Source organism: Mesoplodon mirus (genome assembly GCF_964341445.2).
Source record: "Mesoplodon mirus genome assembly, chromosome: 7".
NCBI lineage: Eukaryota > Metazoa > Chordata > Mammalia > Artiodactyla > Ziphiidae > Mesoplodon > Mesoplodon mirus.
This window is the reverse complement of record NC_138983.1, coordinates 56,521,167-56,545,644: the sequence shown is the minus strand read 5'-3', so window position 1 is coordinate 56,545,644 and position 24,478 is coordinate 56,521,167. Positions and strand designations below refer to the sequence as shown.

The following is a 24,478-nucleotide window of genomic DNA, read 5'->3' as shown; positions in this document are numbered from 1 at the left end:
TTTTAAATCCTCTCACTTGGATTAACAGAATATCCACTTCCTATAGGCATTCTGGCGCATCCTTCTCAGGATGCTTACCAGAATATTTTCTTTTCCTGGAAAAATGGTATCAATTCCACTCTAACCTCCAGGTGTATGGTATTTTACTTGTAATTTCTAGGGAGAAATGGCATATTTAAGTTGCAGTGACAGCTACAGGAATTAGCTCTGGGGATGATGACAAGCTGAATATTGGCTCTCCACAGAAACTTTCAAGCTGAATATTTTGGGCTATGATTTTAGGTATTTAATTTAAAGGGGTAAAATGAAGATTTCAAAGTAAAATAATTGTTGCTACCAGTTCTTACCTTTATTATAAGACTAACTAAGTACTTTATAAGCAAGAGGATATTCCATTCTTCAAAGAGTAAGCTAAGTTAATCAGTTCCATCAACATACAGAAAATTTTCCTTTATGAAAGTAATCTTTGTACTGTAAGGGCAGGGAGTGTTTTATACACCACAATTCTCATATGATGAGTGCTCAGTATCTGTTAACTTTGATTTTTTTTTTTTTTTTTGCGGTACTCGGGCCCCTCACTGCTGTGGCCTCTCCCGCCGCGGAGCACAGGCTCCGGACGCGCAGGCTCAGCGGCCGTGGCTCACGGGCCTAGCTGCTCCGCGGCATGCGGGATCCTCCCGGACCAGGGCACGAACCCGTGTCCCCTGCATCAGCAGGCGGACTCCCTACCACCGTGCCACCAGGGAAGCCCCTAACTTTGATTTTTTGCTAGATCTCTACTTTAATTTTGGTAGCCTAGCATTTCTTAAATGAAAGGTTATTTTATTACTGGTTTTTTCTTTTTTTTTTCCAATCAGCTCTTAATGGATCTTTTTGCTTTCCACACGTACCACCCTTACCCTTTTACAGTCTATTTTTCACAGAGCAGCCAGTGATTTCTTTTAAATCCTAAATCAGAACATGTCAAATCTCTGATTAAAACCTTCCAACAGCTTCCTATCTTACTCAGAATAAAAGCCTAGAGCCTAAATCGTTGCTACAGCCTACATGGACTTAGACCTCTGTCCCCTAGAACGATCCCTCTGTAAGCTTATTTCCTAACACTTGCCCCCCTCCCTCACTCCACTCTAACTGAACCAGCCGTACTATTCCTTAAACATGCCAAGTACCTTTGAACTTGTTGTTGCACTTGATGCTTGGAATGTTCTTCCCTAGATACATAAACAACTTACTTCCTCAATTCCTTTAGACCTCTGTTCAAATATCACCTTATCAGAAAGGCTTTTCCTGATTACCTTTTACAAAACATCAATATCTTAACCCTTTCACCAGTACTCTTTATCTCCCTGACCTTACTTTTACTTTTCTCCACAGCAGTTATAACCTCATGAAGTATTATATTTATGGCCTAATTTTCCATACTAGAATGTAAACTTCATAATGGTATGGACTTCTGATGAGTGAATTGACTTAATAAGAGCATGGTCAGGGACTTCCCTGGTGGTCCAGTGGGAAAGAATCTGTCTTACAATGCAGGGGATGTGGGTTCGATCCCAGGTCAGGAAACTAAGATCCCATATACCGCGGGGCAACTAAAGCCTGCGTGCCACAAATACTGAGCGTGCATGCCTCAACTAGAGCCTGCGTGCCTTAAACTACAGAGCCCATGCACCCTGGAGCCTGTGCGCCACAACTGGGAAGAGAAAACCCGCATGCCACAACTAGACAGAGGCCTGCGTGCCACAACGAAAAATCCTGCGTGCCTCAACGAAGATCCCGCGTGCTGCAACTAAGACCCGATGCAGCCAAAAATAAATGAGTAAATAAGTAAATAATAAATCTTTAAAAAATAAAATTAAAAAAGAGCGTGGTCAATATAATAATTTCTCATTCAACCAGTTCATGCTCACCATGTATATGGCTTCCTGACATTTAGTGATATTAAAGTCCTACTGTGTTAGGGATATAAAGCACAAAAGGATAAATTAGGGGTATAGATAAACATTACATATTGTATGTAAAGTGCCTGGTAGGAAGACAGCAAAGAAATATCTTAAAGTTAATATTTATGACGTAATATTTATACATTGCATAGTAGGTAGTCTTGTATTATATGTTAATTTCTCTTCTTCCTTGGAGTATCATCTTATCTATACAAATCAAATATACACCTCAAGGGTTTAGCTCTGTTTTTGTGGCTTTTTAAAAAAATAAATAATCTTTATTATTATTATTTTTAAATATTTATTTATTTGGTTGCATGGGGTCTTAGTTGCGGCAGGCAGGCTCCTTAGTTGTGGCTGGTCAGCTCCTTATTTGTGGCTTGCAGGCTCCTTATTTGTGGCATGCGAGCTCCTTAGTCGAGGCATGTGAACTCTTGGTTGCGGCACACATGTGGGATCTAGTTCCCTGACCAGGGATCGAACCCAGGCCTCCCGCACTGGGAGCAGAGAGTCTTATCCACTGCGCCACCAGGGAAGTCCCTTTTGCGGCATTTTTAAACAAAGCCTTCCTTGATCATCCTAACTGTGTATGATCTTCTTCATTTCTGCAACAAATATACCTCCTTGTGCCAGCATTCATTTTACATCTCAGTAATTACCGTGGATCTTACTATCTTGTAGCATTTGCTATGCATTTATCATGTACTACCTTTCACTGCATAGCTTTCATGAGAATGTAATTCTTCTCTTCAACTATAAGTTTTTTCTGAAGTCAAGAACCATATTTTACATAACTTTATGCTCTCCAAAGAACCTACAGTGGTCCTACATATTGTAGGCACTTGATACAGGTGGAATAAGGTATGTGATAAAGTATAAGAGTAAGACCTGCTATGAGCCAAGAACTGTGGTTGACATGGGATTCAGTGGTATAGGAAAGACACCATTCCTACCAATGCTTAAAATAAATATGTTTTCTCAGCAGGTATAAAATAATTTTCATTCACGCGCGTGCACATACACACACGACTCCACTGTGAATGGTACACAAGTTTTCACTGACTTGTTAGTGCTGATGCCCATCAGCTACCATTAATTTCTCACAAAGTCCTCCCTTCTCTTTCAAACGAATCTTTTTCTTCTGATAAGCACGGATGAGTCTAGAAGTTACAGATCAAGGAGTGTTTCAGTTCCTATTCCATTTTCCAGTACTGTAAAATTAGAGAATATAATAAGGAGGGTGACACCCACACACTAAATACTTCATTAAAAGAATGTACTAATTCTCAGATGAAAAATGAGGTGGAGCCTTAAATAATCACCTTATCATTACAATTTCCTTCAGCAATTTAAACACCAGACAACTTTCATAAAGAAAGCAATATTATTGCTTTTTTAAAAACAAATTTAGAAAAATAAAGGGTAAATTTTTCTTAGGCTGTCTTTTTATGAAATATTGAAAGGATAAAAATCACTATTTAAATATCCTATATACTACAAGTGATCATGTTAGATTATTATTATATATTCTAGTTCTAACCCTGATAGTTTTTATTTAAAAACTACAAAATATTCTTTAAGACAGAAACAAGGTGTTAGGGTTAAATGCTTAAACCAGACTAAAGGGCAAAAGGTTTTAAGCAAAGAACATCTTTAAATAAGAAGAAAAAGTAGCCATATTGGGTAGGAATAAATTTGTTTTATTTTAAGCCAAAGTTCTCAGGCATTAAGGTCCAATTACTTGAACCATGGTTAGACATTAAATGATGCATTAGTGAAATCTCTCCTAGAATTGTTTAAGAAGGAAAAAGAGCAATAGAGAAAGCCCATTTTAAGCTTTTATTATATATATTATAATCTAGTACATGAGTGAGTGGGGAGGAGGAATCCAATTAGCAGAAAATTAAAAAGACATTTCTGTACATGTAAAGTACAACTAGATGGTACCTTCGGTACTGATATACATGTCTTATATACAGAAAGACTTCTGTGTACCTCTTGGTGAACAGGCATGATTTTGTCAAATAAAATAAGTACAATGCACAATCATCAAAAGTAACTGCATTTTGCAAACACATGGCTGAACAAACATACACAATGCTTACTTAACAGCTCGTAAGACTGTGACTCTCAATGTTTTCCAAGAGTGTGACTGGACTGTAAATTTTACCTGGTAAATTTTTGAATACCAGCACCATTTCTGAATTATGACTGACCTACAATAAAAACTCAGAAGGAATTTGAGATTATTTCTTCATAGTCACTTCTGTTGATATGTGTTACTCACTGACCAAATAATTTAATTCAAAAACCTACTTACATTAACCTTAGATAAGCAATAACATACAGAATTCAGGAATTCTGTATGGAATTGTGGAACAAACTGGTCTTCTATATTAAATAAAACTAAGTATGTACATGCTAAATAGTCTCAGTTATTTCATTTATCAGATATTTTAATTTTTACCCCATAATTTCAATACAGACTCCAGTTTTGGTAACAGCAGAGTAGCTTATATAGGACTAACTCTCATGCAGATAGCATTTACTAACTGTGGACAACAACTATTTGAAGGCTCTCAAGAGCAACAAAAAGCAGATACAAACTAGGAGGAATTCACACTAGAAGGGAACCCACACTCACTGGGTGAGAGTCACCTTTATACAGGTTTTCTCAAGAGCCAATCCTAGTTTGAACAATATGGGGTGGTCAGAACTCAAGCAGAAAACTAGAGTTTTACAGGTTTGAGGTGTCAACTGACTACCAGAGTGGCTGTATTAAGGAAGAAAATAACAAAAAGGAGGGAGCCAAGAGTAGGAGCCCTAATATCTACACATAAAATTCCTGCAAATCATCAGTTAACTCTTTAACGGTACATATGTACGAGAGATTCCAAGGAGCTCACCTGAAAGCAGAAGGCTGAAAGAAACGAGCAGAGATTTCAGCTACTGCCTGCTCCAGGGATACAGTTTAGAGTTTCAATCCCACCAAGATAGAAAAGCTTGATAAACATCTCAGCCTTTCTATAGATCCACCCAAACAATGCATAACTTCAAGACTCCGCAAGTTCATGGTGATCAGCCAGCAATATAACAACCTGCTATAATACAACCCAGAATTTAGCAGAGAGAAATAACAGAAACCAGAGTTTCTACGCACACACAATGCCAACCATACAACCAAAAATTACTAGATACACATAAAAAAACAAAACAAAAAAACGCAGAAAAATCTAACCTAGAGGCAAGAGAAAAAGTAAATAGCCAATAGAAATAGACTCTGAATTGACCCAGATGTTGGAATTAGCAGACAAGAATTTCAAAGCAATTACTATAAATATGTTCAAGAACTCGAAGGTAACAATGACCATAATGATTGAACAGATGGGGAATTCCAACAGAGAAATGGAAGTTTTAAGAAATAAATGAAAAAAATGTAGGACTGAATTACAATATCTGAAATAATAAATTTACTGGATGGACTTAACAGTTTAAATATGGCAGAAAAAGGATCAGTGAACTTGAAGACACATCAATAATAATACCTAATCTGAAAAAAAAAAAAAGAGGGAAAAAATATCAAAATTAATGAGCAAAAGCCTCAGTGACCAGGGGGCGTGGGTAATATCAAGCCATCTAACAGATGTGCCACTGGTATTCCAGGAGAGAAAAGAAGAAAATGGGGCAGAAAAAATACTTTAAAACAACACATTACAGGGACTTCCCTGGTGGCGCAGTAGTTAAGAATCTGCCTGTCAATGCAGGGGACATGGGTTTGAGCCCTGGTCCAGGAAGATCGCACATGCCACGGAGCAACTAAGCCCGGGCGCCACAACTACCGAGCCTGCGCTTTAGAGCCCGCGACCCACAACTACTGAGCCTGCGTGCCACAGCTACTGAAGCCTGTGAGCCTAGAGCCTGTGCTCTGCAACAAGAGAAGCCACCGTGATGAGACGTCCACGCACCACAACAAAGATTAGCCCCCACTTGCCACAACTAGAGAAAGCCCATGCGCAACGAAGACCCAACGCAGCCAAAAATAAATAAATAAATTTATTTTAAAAAACCACAAAAAAACAAAAAACCACAACACATTACAAACAGAGAATGATATAAATTAGAGTTCCCTTCTCATTAAAATCAATGGAAGCCAGAAGACAATCGAAAGGCATCTTTAAAGTATTGGAAGAAAAAAATCTGTCAACCCCAAATTCAAAAACTAGCAAAATGTTCTTCAAGATTATTCTTCAAATGGCCTTATGGAGTATGTGAAAGCAGAGAGAATTTATCACCAGGATACCCCTATAAGAAACAGTAAAGAAAGTTATTTTGGCTAAAGAAAAATACCAGGTGAAACTCAGATCTATAATTAGGAATGAAGAGCACTGGAAATGATAAATATATGGATAAATAGAAAATATTATCTTTTTTCTTCTCTTAGTTACTGTTTAAAGGAAAAATTTAAACGTTTATTATGGAGGTTTATAATATATGTAAATATAAAATGTGACAATAACACGAAGGACAGTGTGCATAATTTCACATGAAATGGTATAATATTAACGCTAGTTTAACCCCTAAGCATCCACTAAAAAGGTTATGAAAAAATTTAGCTAAAGATCAAAAGAGGAATTAAAACACAATATAAAAATATTTGATTAAAACAAAAATGAAAGAGGGACAAGCAGAAAACAAAGAACAAATGGTAGACATAAGTCCTACTACATTAAATCTAAATAAACCAAACACTCCAAGTAAAAGGCAGAGATTTTCAGACTGGAGAAAAAAAAAGGGAGGTCCAACCGTATGCCATCTACAAGAGACCCACTTTACAAAGAAAAAGATATATCAAATGAACAATAAGCAATTAGAGAGCTGGTGCGGCCATATTAAGATCAGATAAAGAAAAGGAATATTATTAGAGATAAAGAGCAGTATTTCTTAACATTAAAAAAGTCAACACATTAGGAGGACAGTTAACAATGCTAATATATATGCACCCCAAAACAGAACTTCAAAACACATGAAGTAAAAGCTGACAGAACTAGGGAATTCCCTGGCGACCAGTGGTTAGGACTCCGTGCTCTCACTGCCAAGGCCCTGGGTTCAATCCCTGGTCCGGGAACTAAAATCCCGCATGGCGAAGGAAAAAAAGAAGAAAGCTGACTGAACTATATACAAAACACATGATACAAATATTGCTGTTGTAGATTTTAATAGCCCCTTCTCACTACCCTCCAAAATTACTAAGGCTATCTAAGATTTGAACAAGCCTATTAACTGTGCTATCTAAGATTTGACCTCATTTATATTATTTATGGAACGCTGTATCTGACAACTGCAGAAAGACATTCTTTTCCAGTGTACATGGAACATTCACCAAGACAGGCCACGTGTTAGGCCATAAAACAAGTCTCAATAAATTACAAATGACTAAAATGTTACAGAGTATATTCTCTGATCACAACAGAATTAAATTAGAAGCCATAACAATAAAATATCTAGAAATGTCCCAAATATTAAACAACATATTTAATTAAAAAAATTAAACAACATATTTCTATATCTTCATTAGTGTGGTCATTATATTTATATATACTTTTAACAAAATTCATCTAATTGTAAACTCAAGATGTGTGCATTTCACTATACATAAATGTTTATCTCAATAAACTAATGGAAAAAAAAGTTCAATAAAAGTATAGCTGAATTAAAAGAAACTCAATGTATCTATACCTAAGTTGCAGTCAAAATACTGAATGAAGCACAATTCCCCATGTAACCTAGATTCTCTAAGCTTGTTCAGTCCAGCTTAGAAAATTCTTAAGACAGACTCAAGCTCATTAAATAAATACAGTATATTATTCTTTCATTCAATGAACGTTTACTGAGTTCAGTCTGGGAGGCAGAATTGACAAAAAACTTCAATATTAAAAGTAAAAAAGGGTGCTACTACAACAGATAGGAAAAGCACTTAATCTAAATTTGATTATGTTTAAACTGAGTTTTTAATTACAAATAGCAGATGGAAGAAATAGTGTTTTAGAAAGAAGGACAATCACATACAATGGAAATGTGAGAACACAGTAAACTTGGGGCACTTTAAGAAGTATTGTATGGATATGTAGTGGCCAAAGAACAGGACAGTGATGTATGGAGGGGCCAGATCAAAGATTCTGAACAGCAGGGTGTAGCATACTAAGGAGTTTGCTTAAAATTCAGGATAAAACTCACAGATGTAACCTAAGCAGATCTGAGGCAGGAGATAGATGGGCTCCAGGCTAGGCATTTATAACTGGCCTCCTGTTTACGTTTCTTAGGGCAAGAAAAAGATGGGCTTCAGGCTGGACACTTACAATTAGCCTCCTATGTGCATTTCCTGAGACAGGAGATAGGTGGGCTCCAGGTTAGATATTTACAACCAGCCTCCTGTTTGTACTTCAAAATAGAAATAACAACAGAAACAGGGTAAATAGCCAGGCTTTGTCTCCTGAGGACACTTTAAGATAACAGTCATGGCAGGAACAGAGAGGGGCTAAACTCTGTCTGAGTAAAATTTCAAGAGGTCATATATTTCCCATCCTTGGGGCAAGGGAGACATTGCACATGTGTGGAAAGGCTCCTTGTGGGTCAAAAAGAAGGGGTCACCACTACAGAATAGGTGATGCCAAGGCCCCCCCATAGGCCTCTGGGCTGGAATCCATCTTGGAAAAAAGTTGCACAAACATGTTGGGGAGGGTCCTAGGGCAGGTCAGGTGTTGAAAAAGAAACCAGATAATTGGCCAAAGGTAAACAAAGACCCAGAAGAACTGCCCTATATAAATGACTTAAGCCCCTCTTTACTGCACTCCTTCTCATTAGGGAGGACATGCACATCCTTTCTCTCCGGGTATGTGTGTCTCTGCCCTGTTTCTGTCTTAACTAAACTGTTCCTCTGTGTGCTCTCCCACTTGTTGTGCTCTGCCTTTAATAATAAACTTTGCATCTTTTTTTTTTTAAGGCCTTATACATTTATTGCAAAATAGTTCTTGAGAAAGGCTGCACCAATAACTTAACATGAGGAATTAACTAAAATGAGGAAATTTCCTCATCTTCTTGCCAATTATGGGTTCTTGCAATTTTTATAATTTTTGCCAATTTTTTGGCCCAAATGAATATATCATCAACATTTAACTTGCTTTTGATTATTACAAGGGTACATTTTTTAGTAGATATTTATTGGAGTATAATTGCTTCACAATACTGTGTTAGCTTCTGTTGCACAACAACGCGAATCAGCCATATGCATACACATGTCCCCGTATCCCCTCCCTCTTGAGCCTCCCTCCCATCCTCCCTATCCCACCCCTCTAGGTCATTGCAAAGCACCTTTGCACCTGTTTTTACAGTTTTTGCCTCCTTGAAACATTCTTGCTTTCAAATGGAGGCAAGAACCAGGGGAACTCTGCTTCTAGCCTCTAGCCCCTGGTGGACTAGGATTCCTGGTTTTCACCCAGGTTACCCAGGTTCAATTCTTAGGCAGGGAACTCAGATCTCACTTCAAGACACAGCTCATTACTGCCTCTCCAAGATCAGATCTGCATTTTAAAACAATCACTCTGGTAGCAGGATGGAGAGTAAACTAAAGTAGTGCAAGGTTGGAGGCCGATACCAGTTAATAAGCTATGGTAGCAGGCAAGGCAATAGACAAGGGCCTTAATACAGCAATGGGAAAAGTAGAATCAATAAGACTTGGTATCTAAACGACTAGTTCTAAGTTGTGAATACGAGCAAATCACAAGAGCTTCCGGATTTCACTACATTTGTCCTGCTACTTTATGAAGACAAGAGTTTTTGACACTCAGATACATGACATTTAATTCCCTGTAATCTGAATTTGGCTTCTACAAAAGATTGAGCAGTTTGAGTGTAGTAAGCCTGTCTTCTGTATCTAGCAGGGGTACGGAATCAATACTCGTTCAAACAATTATCAAACTGAATAGATCTGACATACTTGCCAAACCATCTCTACGGCTTCCTGTGTCTTTTTACAAAGTACAGTTTGCATGAGAAATTCCCTGGGATTCTTATTAAAAATGTAGACTTTAGGACACTAGCCTAGACTTACTGATCAATATCCAGGAGTCATGCCTCAGGAACCAGTATATAAACTTTCAGATAACTATGCATACTAAAGTTGAGAACCATTAAACAATTCTCTAATCCTAGGAGATATTCCTAGGTACAATTTGCCATTCTGAAACCTCTATCCTTTCTTATCTTTGTTTGGATATAAGGTACTCTACTCTCTACCAAAGACAGCAAGGTGGAGGAAAAATACATTTAGCCTCAATGGTAAACTGTATGGGTTTCAAAAACATCTGTCTTGGAGAAAACTTGTCACATTTTTTTCCCCTATTGCCAAAGTTTCCAATGGCATGGTAAACATTAGATTTGCAAAATAAGCACTGAACTCCAACCACACAAGGTGCATTGTCCAGAGTCAAGAATTGGGCAATGGTTATTTGGCAGGTTTGATTTAGATTTTACTTAGGAAAATTTGAATTTTTCTATATAGCTAATATATCAAGTGGTATCAAAGGCTTTTTTTTTTTAAACACTGGAGTGATTTGTAGTGCAACTAAAAGAAAAAAGACAAACACTTCTTCCATTTCTGGTCATTTAAATAAGTTTTTTAATGATACTCTAGTTAATTAGTTCTTAAGCTCCTTTATAAAAACTGATTCAAGGAACAGACAATCTATAAAAAATATGATTTATTTCTTAGCTAATACTTAAAATCAGTAATTTTTGCACATGACAGAAATGTATTCACACATGACAGAAATGTATTCTATATGATGAACTATTGACAGTTAAAAGGGGAAGATTTTTAACCTGTTATTTAAATGTGCTTATTAACGTCAGATTTTGATTCTCTTTTGGTTTCATTATCTCATGGGAATGTGGGGGTCCCAGGATTTCTTTCTTCCTTAACTAAATTACATGAGTTGACAAAGCATAATTCTCTAAATATTGAAATAAAATTCGAATATACTGTGGTACTCTCTAGAAAATGAAAAGTAATGGTTTTTGTGAGTTAAGAAGGAAGCTACGGGACTTCCCTGGTGGCGCAGTGGTTAAGAATCTGCCTGCCAATGCAGGGGACACAGGTTTGAGCCCTGGTCCAGGAAGATCCCACATGCTGCGGAGCAACTAAGCCTGTGCGCCACAACTACTGAGCCTGTGCTCTAGAGCCCACATGCCACAACTACTGAAGCCTACGTGCCTAGAGCCCATGCTCCGCAACAAGAGAAGCCACCGCAGTGAGAAGCCCGTGCACCGCAACAAAGAGTAGCCCCTGCTTCCACAACTAGAGAAAGCCTGCGCACAGCAACAAAGACCCAATGCAGCCAAAATTTAAAATATAAATAAATAAATTTATTAAAAAAAAAAAAGAAGGAAACTACAAAAAATTAAAAGGCAGATCTATTCCAAAGTTTGAAAACAGTAATTTTGGTCACATTTATATTTAAAAAATAATAAAATCAAGTCCCAGTAGAATCAGGGACATGTTCAGACATATCATCTAAATAAGGAGAAATTAAAAAGTAGCAAATGGATTTTGAATTCAGGATAAGACTGTTTTGTAAAAGAAGTCTCTCTTCATTACCAATGGCTAGCAATATCTGTCTGTATGGGTCAGGCTTTTAGGAAAAATTACATGCCTAGTGATGAAAATGTTCTAAAATCGAATTATGATGATGGCTGCACAATGATGTAAACTCACTAAAAATAACTGAATCATACACTTAAAACAAGTGAATTTTGTGGTATGTAAATTATACCTCAATAAAGCTGCTAAAAAATTATGTGCTTATAAAATAACAAATGAATGATATACCCGATATTCTTAACATCCTAGGAGTTATCTAAACTTGGAAGCAATTAAATGTCATGAAGATACTGGTGCCTAGTGTATGCTGATGATTTCAGAGCTTCTAAACCTATGAGATTACTTAGGGTCAGGACTAGGGGGCCATAGTAACCCTTTCTTTAGACATTAACCCAGACTGAAAGATATCCTGAAGAAGCCCATATACTAATATATAAGCAACTATTTCATATCCTTATCAAAATGTCTATAATAGAGAAAGCTAGATGAAGCTACCATTGCTTTGTCTTAGAGCAGTGACATATGATAATATTATGGCAACTTCTATTTTTCAAACCCTTTTTTTTTTTTTTTTTTGCGGTATGCAGGCCTCTCACCGCTGTGGCCTCTCCCGTTGCGCAGCACAGGCTCCAGACGCACAGGCTCAGCGGCCATGGCTCACGGGCCCAGCCACTCCGCGGCATGTGGGATTTTCCCAGACCGGGGCACGAACCCGTGTCCCCTGCATCGGCAGGCGGACTCTCAACCACTGCGCTACCAGGGAAGCCCAAATCCTTCTTTTAAAATTAATTTTTATTGGAGTATAGTTGCTTTACAATGTTGTGTTAGTTTCTTGCTGTACAGCAAAGTTAATCAGTCATACATATACATATATCTACTCTTTTAGATTTCCTCCCCATTTAGGTCACAACAGAGCACTGAGTAGAGTTCCCTGTGCTATACAGTAGGTTCTCATTAGTTATCTATATTATACATAGTAGTGTATATATGTCAGTCCCAATCTTCTAATTCATCCTACCCTACTCAAACTCTTTAATAAATTCCAAATACATGGGCAGGTCTGAGAATATATAATTTTGATGGGAGAGCTATTTTCAATATAATGTGGTAAGTTCTATGACAGTGGTTTCACAGGAGTCAAGGATCTATGGAAACACAGAAGAGAGTCATGTATCACTAAATGATAATACCTAGATGATAATAACTGGAGGTATGGTGGAGAATGTCAGAGAAAATTTCTCTAAAGAGCTGACATCTAAACTGACACTTAAAAGGATGACTAGGTATCAGTCAGAAAAGAAGAAAATGAGTATTCTAAGCAAAGAGAACAAAGATATGGAGCCATGAAACAGTATACTAGGAGGAGGGAATTAGTGACAATTCAGTATTACTTACATATGTTTCAAGGCAAAGAGAGATGGGACAATCAAAAATGAAAACAATATAGAGAATTTTTCATAAAGCTCTACTTATTCAGTTTCAAGGATTTTACTTTATCCCTCTACTGATAATGTAGAATTTAAAAAATAATTTATTGGGAGGTAAATCCTATAAATCTGGGACCACTACTCATGACACATAGCCTTGAAGAATTAAGCAGGTAAGTTTTTGGTTACCCCATCTTTTAGAAAACAGTTTGACAATGTGAGATCTCCCCATATTTTCCTATCCCCAAAACACTCCTGTTATAAACTCTGTTAAAACACCAGCAGTTTATTAAGGACAAAGTAACCAGAATGTATTTTTACAACAACAAGCAAAATACCATGCCTGAAAGCAAATACCTGCTTTATCATAATCTTACTATCAAACACTAAAATAAGGAAAATTTACCTTGAAACAATGCAGTTGGGATTTAGTGAGTGTATGGTGAGTTTACAACCTAGCAATCATCTTATAATCATAATCTTGTAATCAAAATGAAATACGTGTCCTATGAACAATCTGAAAAGTTTGGCAAGTCTTTTCTCTTTTTCCCAAACTATGCCACATTTAGATTTTTCACTGTTCATTGTGATATGTCGCTAATTAATGAGGCCTGCTATTGCCAAATGGAAGAATATCTTACACTAGAGAATAGAAAACTCACACAATTATTTTATGTTTTTTCAATTTGATAACCTCAACTCGCCCATAATGAAAAAACACTTACCTGCTTTACATTATATCCTGCTTTTGCACTAGTTTCAATAAACATAACATTCAGCTCTTTGGCTTTCCTCTCTCCTTCCTCAATTGACACTTGCCTGTAGAAAATAAAAAAGATAAACTCATCTTTTTGAAAGATAATGATATAAAGATTATAAACAAGGTTCCGAAAAAAACTTTTCTTGATCTGGTGCTGGTTATACAGGCAAGACTAGTTTGAAAATTTATCAAGCTGCAATACACTTGAAATTTGTGCACTTAGGTCAGAAAGAGAAAGACAAACACCATACAACATCACTTATATGTGGAATTAAAATATGACACAAATGAACTTTTATGAAACAGAAACAGACTCACAGACATAGAGAACTTGTGGTTGCTGCGGGGAGGGAGGGATGAAGTGGGAGTTTGTTAGCAGATGCAAACTAGTATATAGAGAATGGATTAAACAACAAGGTCCTACTGTATGGCATAGGGAACTATATTTAATATTATGATAGACCATAATGGAAAAGAATATATAAAAGAATGTATATATATGTATAACTGAATCACTTTGCTGTACAGCAGAAATTAACACATTGTAAATCAACTATACTTCAATAAAAAAATTTGTGCACTTCTGTGTGTATGTTATATCTGACAAAATGTTTTTATAAAGGCATTTTTTAGTGATTTGCTTTTACCTGCTGAGCTCATCTTGGTTTTTTTTTTTTTTTTTTTTTTTTTTTTGCGATACGCGGGCCTCTCACTGCTGTGGCCTCTCCTGTTGCGGAGCACAGGCTCCAGAAGCGCAGGCTCAGCGGCCATGGCTCACGGGCCCAGCCACTCCGCGGCACGTGGGATCCTCCCAGACCGGGGCACGAACCCGTGTCCCCTGCATCGGCAGGCGGACTCTCAACCACTGCGCCACCAGGGAAGCCCATCTTGCATTTTTTTAATTTTAAAAATCTTAATAGCATGCTATTTTCTCTTAGCTTTAGCATTTAGCTTTGTGATTAAAAACTTTTATGTAAAATAACTTTTTATGGCTAGACAATTTGTCAATTTACTATCGTAATTTATGTAACCAGTCTCAAACTGTTAGAAATGTATGTTGTTTTCAAATTTTATTGGGTTGGCCAAAAAGTTCATTTGGGTTTTCCATAAGATGTTATGGAAAAACCCGAATGAACTTTTGGCCAACCCAATACACTACTGTGAAAAATGTTGCTATGAACATCTTTGTGCTTTGTGACTTTGGATCATTTCTTTAGGTTGGATTTTGTGGATTTCTGTAAGTGGAACAAGTGAGTCAAATTAGTACTTCTTTTACAGGGAATTTTGTAGTACATCATAATTAGCAGTGTCTCTCAAGCTGTGAGCTCTTCAGGTGCAGAACTATCCTGTTTATCTTGGTGTTCCTAGCGCCTAGCAATCACATAGGTGTTTAATAAATATGCAACTATTCTAATTAAATGGATCTAAGCCATCAGCTGATAAATCCTGCTTCCTACAACACAGAACACCAAAGCAATGCACGAGAATTTCTACAAGCTCCCACCATATCTATCTTCCAATCTACCTATGTGTGTGCCTTTTATACTCTATGTCTGTCTAATCCTACTACTATGGAGGAACTGTCCTTATTCCCCAAACTTATACCTACGTACTAGATTCCACTGTCTTCTTGTTTACAAGAAGATGTTATTCTTGAATTTCTCCACTCTCTAAAAATAAAATTATTCTTTTTTTAAAAATTTATTTATTTATTTATTTATTTATTTATTTATGGCTGTGTTGGGTCTTTGTTGCTGTGCACGGGCTTTCTCTAGTTGCGCTGAGCAGGGGCTACTATTTGTTGCGGTGCGCGGGTTTCTAATTGTCGTGGCTTCTCTTGTTGCGGAGCATGGGCTCTAGGCATGCAGGTTTCAGGAGTTGTGGCACGTGGGCTCAGTAGTTGTGACTTGCGGGCTCTAGAGCTCAGGCTCAGTAGTTGTGGCGCCCAGGCTTAGTTGCTCCATGGCACATGGGATCTTCCCGGGCCAGGGCTGGAACCCATGTCCCTTGCATTGGCAGGCAGATTCTTAACCACTGCGCCACCAGGGAAGCCCCCAAATTATTCTTATATAGAACAATGCAACTATTAATGCTTTACTACATCTGTTTGTTTTAGCCACTCATTCTCTATGTATTTGTGTATAAATTTTTTTAAAAAACATATTTTTTCTTAATTTGACAGTAAGTTGACAATCAGCAGCAGACCTTTAGGCCCAAACACAAACACTTCTGAGTGTGAATTTCCTAAAAACAATTATTTCAGATGCCCTAAAACTTACTCCTTGGACCTCTTCTCTATCTACAATTACTCTCTTGGCAACCCCGTGCAGTCTCATGGTTTTAAATACCACCTATATGCTGATGCCTCTCAAGCATATATCTAGCCTGGACTGCTGCTCTGAACTCCAGACTCATATGTCCAACTGCCTACCTGACACCTAATTATTAGGATATCTAATAGCCATTCTATACTTAAAATCACCAAAAGCTCAAGTCATGATATTCCCTCCCAAACTGTCTCTTTATGCAGTCTCTCCTATCTCAGTTAATGACAGTTACTCAGGCCAAAAACCTAGGTGTAATCCTTGACTCCTCCTTCCCCCACATCCCATATTCCACCCATCTGTATGCATTCCATCAATTGCATCAGTATATCCTGACAGTTCTATCTTCAACATAATATCTGAATTTGACTACTGGTCACCACAAAAGCTACCACTATCCTGGTCCAAGTCATCATCATTTCTTGCTTGGAATAAAGTCTAGATTAGCCTCCTCTCTGCTACCCTTATGTATTTTCAACAGAGCAAACAGTGACTTATGAAAAGCTACTTCTCTGCTCAAACCCTCCAATCTCATTCGGAAAGTCTTTACTTTGCCCTACATGACCTGGCCTTCATTATCTTTTCTTGTTTTGTTTTAATTTAACCTCACTGCCTACTACTCTTTCCATCGTCCTGTTTACCAGCTATGTAGGCCTCCTTGCTGTCTCTCAAAAAAGCTGTGTACTCCCAACTCAGTGATTTTGTATTTTCTGAGCCATGTGCCTAGGGCCTTTATCTCCTCAAGATCTCTGCACAGTTAACTCCCTTACTTCCTTAGTGTCTTTACTCAAAGTAACCAATCATCTTCTCAGGGAGGTCTTCTACTGCTATTCTATCTAACATGACAAACTTGCCCTTAACATTTCATACTCCTTTTCCCTGCTTATTTTCACCCTTAGCATGTATTACTACGAAACATACTATGTTTTTTTTTTTGTTTATTTATTTATTGCTGCACTGGGTCTTCGTTGTGCGCAGGCTTTCTCTAGTTGCAGCGAGCGGGGGCTACTCTTTGTCGTGGTGCACAGGATTCTCATTGCGGTGGCTTCTCTTGTTGCAGAGCATGGGCTCTAGGCGCGCGGGCTTTGGTAGTTGTAGCACACGGGCTCAGTAGTTGTGGCTCGTGGGCTCTAGAGCACAGGCTCAGTAGTTGTGGCGCAGGGGCTTAGCTGCTCCACGGCATGTGGGATCTTCCCGGACCAAGGCTCGAACCCGTGTCCCCTGCACTGGCAGACAGATTCTTAACTACTGCGCCACCAGGGAAGCCCCAATACTATGTATTTTTTGACTTATTTATTGTCTGGTTTATTCTTGGAATAAAAGCTCCTTGAAGACTTGTCTTTTTTGTTCACTACTCTATCCTAGAGTGGCATTCTCTGAAACATAAGTGGTACTCAACAAATACCTCCTGAATGAATGATTATTAGTCTGTAAATCCTACATGTGAAGAATTCCAGGCATAAATCCTAACTAGTTTTAGACTATAAGTCACCCCCATAAAATGGTTGAAAGTTAGCTATAGCAATGTTCACAACTGTGGTTTGAGTTTGTCAGAAGCACCTAGAAAGGTTAGTTAAAATAACTGAATCTGGAAGGAGGATCAAAAACATTAAAAATTTTAAGGTTGACCATGATCCTTTATAGCCAGAATCTTAAAAGAGATCTAATAAGCCATGTTTACCAAGTGATTCTCAGGTTTGAAACATCTGGGACTCACTGGGCCACAGGGGACATCAAGAATACTGAGAATCTAGGTGCTGAGACATGGAAACATATATTTTGGTCTTTCCTCCAAGTCTTCATGAAAAAACTATTTATTTATTTAAAGAATAAATTTCATTTATTTATTTATTTATTTTTGGTTGCAGTGGGTCTTTGTTGCTGCACGTGGGCTTTCTCTAGTTGCAGCAAGTGGGGGCTACTCTTCGTTGTGGTGCGCAGGGGCTACTCCTTGTCACGGTGTGCGGGCTTCTCATTGCAGTGGCTTCTCTTGTTGCAGAGCACAAGCTGTAGGAGCACGGGCTTCAGTAGTTGTGGCACGCGGGATCAGTAGTTGTGGCTCGCAGGGTCTAGAGCACAGGCTCAGTAGTTGTGGCACACGGGCTTAGCTGCTCTGAGGCATGTGGGATCTTCCTGGACCAGGGATTGAACCCGTGTCTCCTGCATTGGCAGGCAGATTCTTAACAACTGCGCCACCAGGGAAATCCCGAAAAAAATATTTAATTGTCAGAGAAAGTGGTAAAGTCATTTAACTTTGAACTGCCCTTTTTTTTTTTTTTTTTTTTTTTGGCGGTACGCGGGCCTCTCACTGTTGTGGCCTCTCCCATCGCGGAGCACAGGCTCCGGACGCACAGGCTCAGTGGCCATGGCTCACGGGCCCAGCTGCTCCGCGGCATGTGGGATCTTCCCGGACCGGGGCACAAACCCGTGTCCCCTGCATCGGCAGGCGGACTCGCAACCACTGCGCCACCAGGGAAGCCCCTGAACTGCTTTTATTAAAAAAATTTTTTTTCTGATTACAAAAGTAATTTTTAAAAGACCAATCATTACAATAAACTCCTCTATAATCCCACTTTCTTCCCAAAGATAACTACAGTTAAGTTCATGTATGCTTATGCAGATTTGTTCTAGGCCAAAGGAAAGATGTCTATATATATATATATATATATATATATATATAGGATGGTGTGTGTGTATATATGTATTTTTAAAACAAAAAGGATTCATGTATACACATTGATCAAGTTTTTTTTTTAAGCTTCACATATTAGACAGCAATAAATTCTTCTCATTTTTTCAGTGGCTAGAAGAATTTCATTTATAAAATGCTACTATAACTAGCAGTCATTTAGACTGATTTTAATTATTTAATATTATAAATAATGTAATAATAATTCTTGTATGTTCATCTTTTTACATTTCTGGGGTATATCTGTGGAATAAGTTACTGGAGGTGGATTTGAGTCAATAAGTATTTTAAATACTGATACGTTAAACCATTTCCTCTAAAGATTAGTTACAGTTTCAGTGTTTGTTTATTCAGACTCTTGATGATACTGTGCATTATTAATCTTCCTAATAATGGCTAACCTAATAGGTGAATATGATCTTTATATTTATGTGTTCAAACTTATCAATCTTTCCCTTTATGGCTTTAGGATTCCACGTCATGTTTATAAAAGGCCACCCACTCCCAAAAGATTTTCTTTTAATGCTTTTTAAAAAAATTTAAAGCTTTTACTCATTTAAAAATTATTTGATTGGGAATTAGGGATTAATAGATACACACTACTGTGTGTAAAACAGAAAAATACCAAGGACCTACTATGTAGCACAGGGAACTATATTCAATGTCTTGTAATAGTCTATAATGGAAAAGAATCTGAAAAAGGATAAATACATATATATATGTATAACTGAATCACTTTTCTATATACCTGAAACACTGCAAATCAACTACACTTCAATTTAAAAAAAAATCCTGCAACTATTACATTAAAATTTAAATAATAAAAATAGATGACCCCCCCCAATTATTTTAGTGGAACGAACAAAACTCTAATTCTTTTACTTTTTAAAAGTAAAAAAAGGGCTTCCCTGGTGGCGCAGTGGTTGAGAGTCTGCCTGCCGATGCAGGGGACACAGGTTCGTGCCCCGGTCCGGGAAGATCCCACATGCCGCGGAGCAGTTAGGCCCGTGAGCCATGGCCGCTGAGTCTGCGCGTCCGGAGCCTGTGCTCCGCAATGGGAGAGGCCACAACAGTGAGAGGCCCACGTACCGCAAAAAAATAAATAAATAAATAAAATAAAAGTAAAGTAAAGTAAAAAAAAAATTTTTTTTAAGATTCTTAATTCTTTTAAATGTGAATAACTGAAGGGTGATAGTCTGGCAAAAATTACTGAGAAATATGGTAATTCTAAAGCAATGGACAAATATTTCCTTAAAGAAAAATTATTGTAAACATAATTTAGATGTTTCTAGCATTTGTATACTCAAATATTACGCAGTAAAAGAACAGATGCTTGTAAGCATTCTTTTAGATAACTCTGGCTATAAAGGGAAACAATTCAGATATACAATTTTTCTATTTAACAGTGAAGATATCTAGCGACTCTCCACTAGAAGAATATATACTTATATGATCTTCAAATTCTCATACTGAAGCTAAATAAAATAGTGAAAATTTATGATAGCAATTGATGTCCAAAAAATGATTTTCATAAAGAAAAGTTGAAATCATATGCTGAATTTACTTTTAAATTAGGAAAGACTTTCTTGCCAATTCCAAATGAGGTACCATGGCAGAAATGGGCTTAACATTTCATATGTCTTTGAACATATTGGGTTTCTTTGTAACATTTTAATTAATAGCAAAAGTTCATTACTGGAATTTCAGTATCCAACTAATGAATAAACAAATAATAAATAGTAAAAGCTTCGAATATTAAATAAATGGTCAAGACTATTTAAAGCAGAAAGAATATCCAGTAGATCACTTAGGAATGCTAAAGGCAGATATTCAAGCCACAGGTTCTACAGTGAATGTTAATACATTTTGCATCCTGTGACTTGAATATGTCTTTGCTCATTTGACTAAGGTATCACAATCAAGCTATTCAGTTCAACCTCACAGTCTGGCTCAACCATACAATTAAGAAAAAGAAAAGAAAAGAAAAAACTACACCACTGAATTATAATGAATATTTATAAGAAGACTACCAAAAGAGTGTGCATTTAATCATTACGAATACTTTTTTAAAGATAGGATTTGTAAAACATTTTGTTCTTTAACAGAACACTGCTCATATTTATGAGCCCTAAAAAATGCAAAATAGTTATCAGCTTCATGTGTAAACAATCTTGTACAAGAGTTATTTACACACGAGCTTACACAAACCCAAAAAGTTTAGTTTCCTTTAAGGACTGAGTTTAATGGGTTTTTTTTTTTAATGAATTTACTTATTTTATCTATTTATTTTTGGCTGCGTTGGGTCTTGCTGCACGCGGGCTTTCTCTAGTTGCAGTGAGTGAGGATTTACTCTTGGTTGCAGTGTGCGGGCTTCTCACTGCGGTGGCCTCTCTTGTTGTGGAGCACGGGCTCTAGGCATGCGGGCTTCAGCAGTTGTGGCACGCGGGGCTCTGAAGTACAGGCTCAGTAGTTGTGGGGCATGGGTTTAGTTGCTCTGTGGCATGTGGGATCTTCCCAGACCAGGGCTTGAACCTGTGTCCCCTGCATTGGCAGGCAGATTCTTAACCACTGTGCCACCAGGGAAGCCCTAATGTGTGTTTTATTGTGTGGGGGGCGGGGGAGAGGGCTGGTGGGCCGTGCTGCTCAGCTTGGAGGATCTTAGTACCCTGACCAGGGATTGAACCTGGGTCCTCGGCAGTGAAAGCACAGAGTCCTAACCACTGGACCGCCAGGGAGTTCGCAGGACTGAGTTTAATGTTTACCTTTCTATTTCAGGTCCCCACACTAAAGAAAAGGGGCAGGGGTATAAAATTAAGGATTAAACATGTCTCCTTTTAAAGCTATTTTTCACTAACAAAAATAACAGGCTGCTTAACAAAGAAATCAAACATTCCATACAAATATGAAATCATTCCATACCTCTTGTCAGCAAGATCTGTTTTATTTCCTACTAGCATGATGATAACATCACTTCCTCTTTCTGTTCTGACATCATCAATCCACTTTGTAGTTTGCTGGAATGAGTTAACATCTGGTATATAGGAGGGTGGACAGAGAGATTAGTGTTATTGCAAGTGCCGCCCCAAGTGAAGGACCAAACAAAGAAAAAAAAGGAAAAAAAAAGTACTGGAAGTTGGAAGGGGGTTGGCACATTAGGACCCACTTTTAATGTGCCTGCAACATAACTCCATTTTATCTGAATATAAATATCAATGATCTAAACAAATCACAATAGTAAAGTCCTTAAGGTACCTTTTATAGTAGTTTAAAATTTTTGGACATGACCAAGTGAGTATAATGTACTATATGTAATTGAAAAAAAAATTTTTAAATGTAAGGACAGCTATGGCAGATAATATGGTGTCATGTTGCCACAATGCTTTTTTGATCACTTAAACATACCAAACATGACAAAGAAAGCATCTCCAAAAGTATGTCAGCCAGTAAGTCCCAACACATCCACAAAATTTGTAAAGCCTTTAAATAGCTTTCAACACCACTGTTTGCATTGCTTATTCAGTTTGTGATCACTTTAACTTGAAGTTTATTAGTTTAATGTACCAGAATCACTTATAAAAAAATCCATCTTTTCTAGCCCTGGATTCTAAGTAGAGTACTTCAATACATCTTACAGCAGCTAAAGAAAACAACTTGCTAATATTTTAATGGCATGTGCACAAATTTCAAAGAAAAATATACCAGGTTTTACTTGATTTGGTTAAAGTAAGCACAAACATTTTAAAGCTGCAAAACTTGTGAATGCACAATAATGAACATACATTTTTAAAACAAGTAGCAACCCAAAGAAAAGCTTCAAGAAAAGAAAGACTGCAGTTGGCACCTAACCAAAAAAAAAGAAGTCTCTGAATGCAAACCTCTTATAATTCTGCCATTGTAATTATTGTTAAGTAGGTATGATTTCTGGTTGAGCAAATATGCAAAAATGTATACTAATAATATTACTAGCTCAAATTAGTAGATTGTTTATATAAGATGTTTTTAAAGAAGTCCAAGATGTGGTACTATCCTGGTCTTCCTATAAATTATGGAGCACTATATGGAATGATGCTTAATATTGCCTAATATATCATAAACTGATTCACAAAGACAATTTTAATCAGATAGCATTTCCCTGTCAGTCACCAATGCTCCATTCAAAATTTACAGTCACTTAAAAAGCCAAAGGCATTATTAGTCAGTCTTGAAGGAAAAGAAAAAGGAAGACCATTACTTTTTTTAGTCTCCTATCTAAATTTTTTTCTTGGAGAGAAATGAAAGTATAATTCGTTAGCAACCAAGTAAATAAGTCAGAGAATCCAGATTTCATTCAAATGAAAATGATTAATAGAAAACTGCACATTATGTTTTCTCTGCCTTCCTCTATAGAGAGAGGATGGCTGGAAGGGGAAAGCAGAGAAAAGTTGGCTAGCAGAAGCTTTTAACAGTCTCAACAGAAGCCTTGAAGGATCTGAAGAACTTGGCAAGAGACTTAAATGCAGATTATTTTATTTTAGAGAAATCTGAGATCAAGTTAAATAAAAAAGGAGATATTCTTCCAACCATAATTATGATGTAGGGATAATAGGATACTAAGAAAGCCTTGGAGAGGATTCGTAATTAGACCTAAAGGAAAAATTACAGGGCAAAAAAACCTGGCACAGTAGAAATAAAGCATATTGGTACAAGCACCAAAGCAAATACTCTGACCTAGCTGGCCTGTGATAAGGTTTGCTATGATAAAACTCATTTTTACATGCCAGTATAGAAAACAAGCACAAGACAAGAACATGCATGCAACTAAGCTAAAGGTTGAAAGATTAGAAATGCATAATTCCCCCCCACTCACTTGTGATATCATAAACAACAACTGCCACAGTGGAGTCACGAATGTAGCTAGGAATCAAGCTCCTGAACCGCTCTTGACCTGCTGTGTCCCATAATTGCAATCGTACCTAACAATAAAATCAGTCAAACAAGCAAGAAAAATAAGAAAGGTCAACCCGTTGCAAAATACCTACTTGTGATATCGTAAACTACTACGGCTGCAGCAGAATCACGGATGTAACTGGGAATGAGGCTACGGAAACGTTCCTGACCCGCAGTATCCCATAGCTGCAGCCTGATCTGTGGGATGGGAAAAAATAAATAAAAAAAAAAAAAAAACCAAACTCATACTAAAAAGAAATAATGTTTTTAAAGGGAGGAGGGTGGCAAGGAGGTAAAAAGGAAACTCATGCAAAAGGTTACAGGGATGTGAGGAATGAGAATAACACAAAACTCCTTTCCTTTTTCAAAAGGGAATAATATTTAAATTTGGCTTGCCCTGAAGGTACATAACTGAAAAAAATGGCAATATGAAAGATTTCACAGAATCAGAAGTACAGCTTCCTTTTTTTCCCCCTCCCTGTAACCTCTCTTTGAATCCTATGTGTTCCGGAGAGCAAAAGTAGACTGCTGATGTTCAAATAGTGAGCATAAAAGGGAAAAACAAAGGTAAATGTCAGTGAGCAGCTCAGGCTATCAGAGAAAAGGAATTAATGCTTTTCTGCAAGCCTCTCTGAAACTAAAATAAAATGTCTCTTTTCTCTATTGGATCCAGAACACTTTGAAATTGGATCTCTGACTACTGTGCTTATGCTTCTCCCACACATTTCTTCCTAGAACACTGTCTATAATCTAG

At 37.4% G+C, this 24,478-nt stretch overlaps 1 protein-coding gene across 2 annotated transcripts in view; it reads right to left on the bottom strand.

The window, feature by feature from the left end:
* The window catches only part of RAB6A (RAB6A, member RAS oncogene family), an 81,619-nt gene that overhangs the window by 11,021 nt on the left and 46,120 nt on the right, over nt 1–24,478 (bottom strand). The window contains exons 4-6 of one of the 2 annotated variants that reach the window (XM_082629121.1): nt 23,817–23,922; nt 21,718–21,829; nt 13,751–13,844 (exon numbers count right to left, since the gene is read on the bottom strand). In XM_082629121.1, the coding sequence (XP_082485247.1) occupies nt 13,751–13,844; nt 21,718–21,829; nt 23,817–23,922 (312 nt within the window). Of the gene's footprint in view, nt 1–13,750; nt 13,845–21,717; nt 21,830–23,644; nt 23,751–23,816; nt 23,923–24,478 lie in introns of both variants that reach the window. The other variant, XM_082629120.1, reaches the window with a different exon arrangement.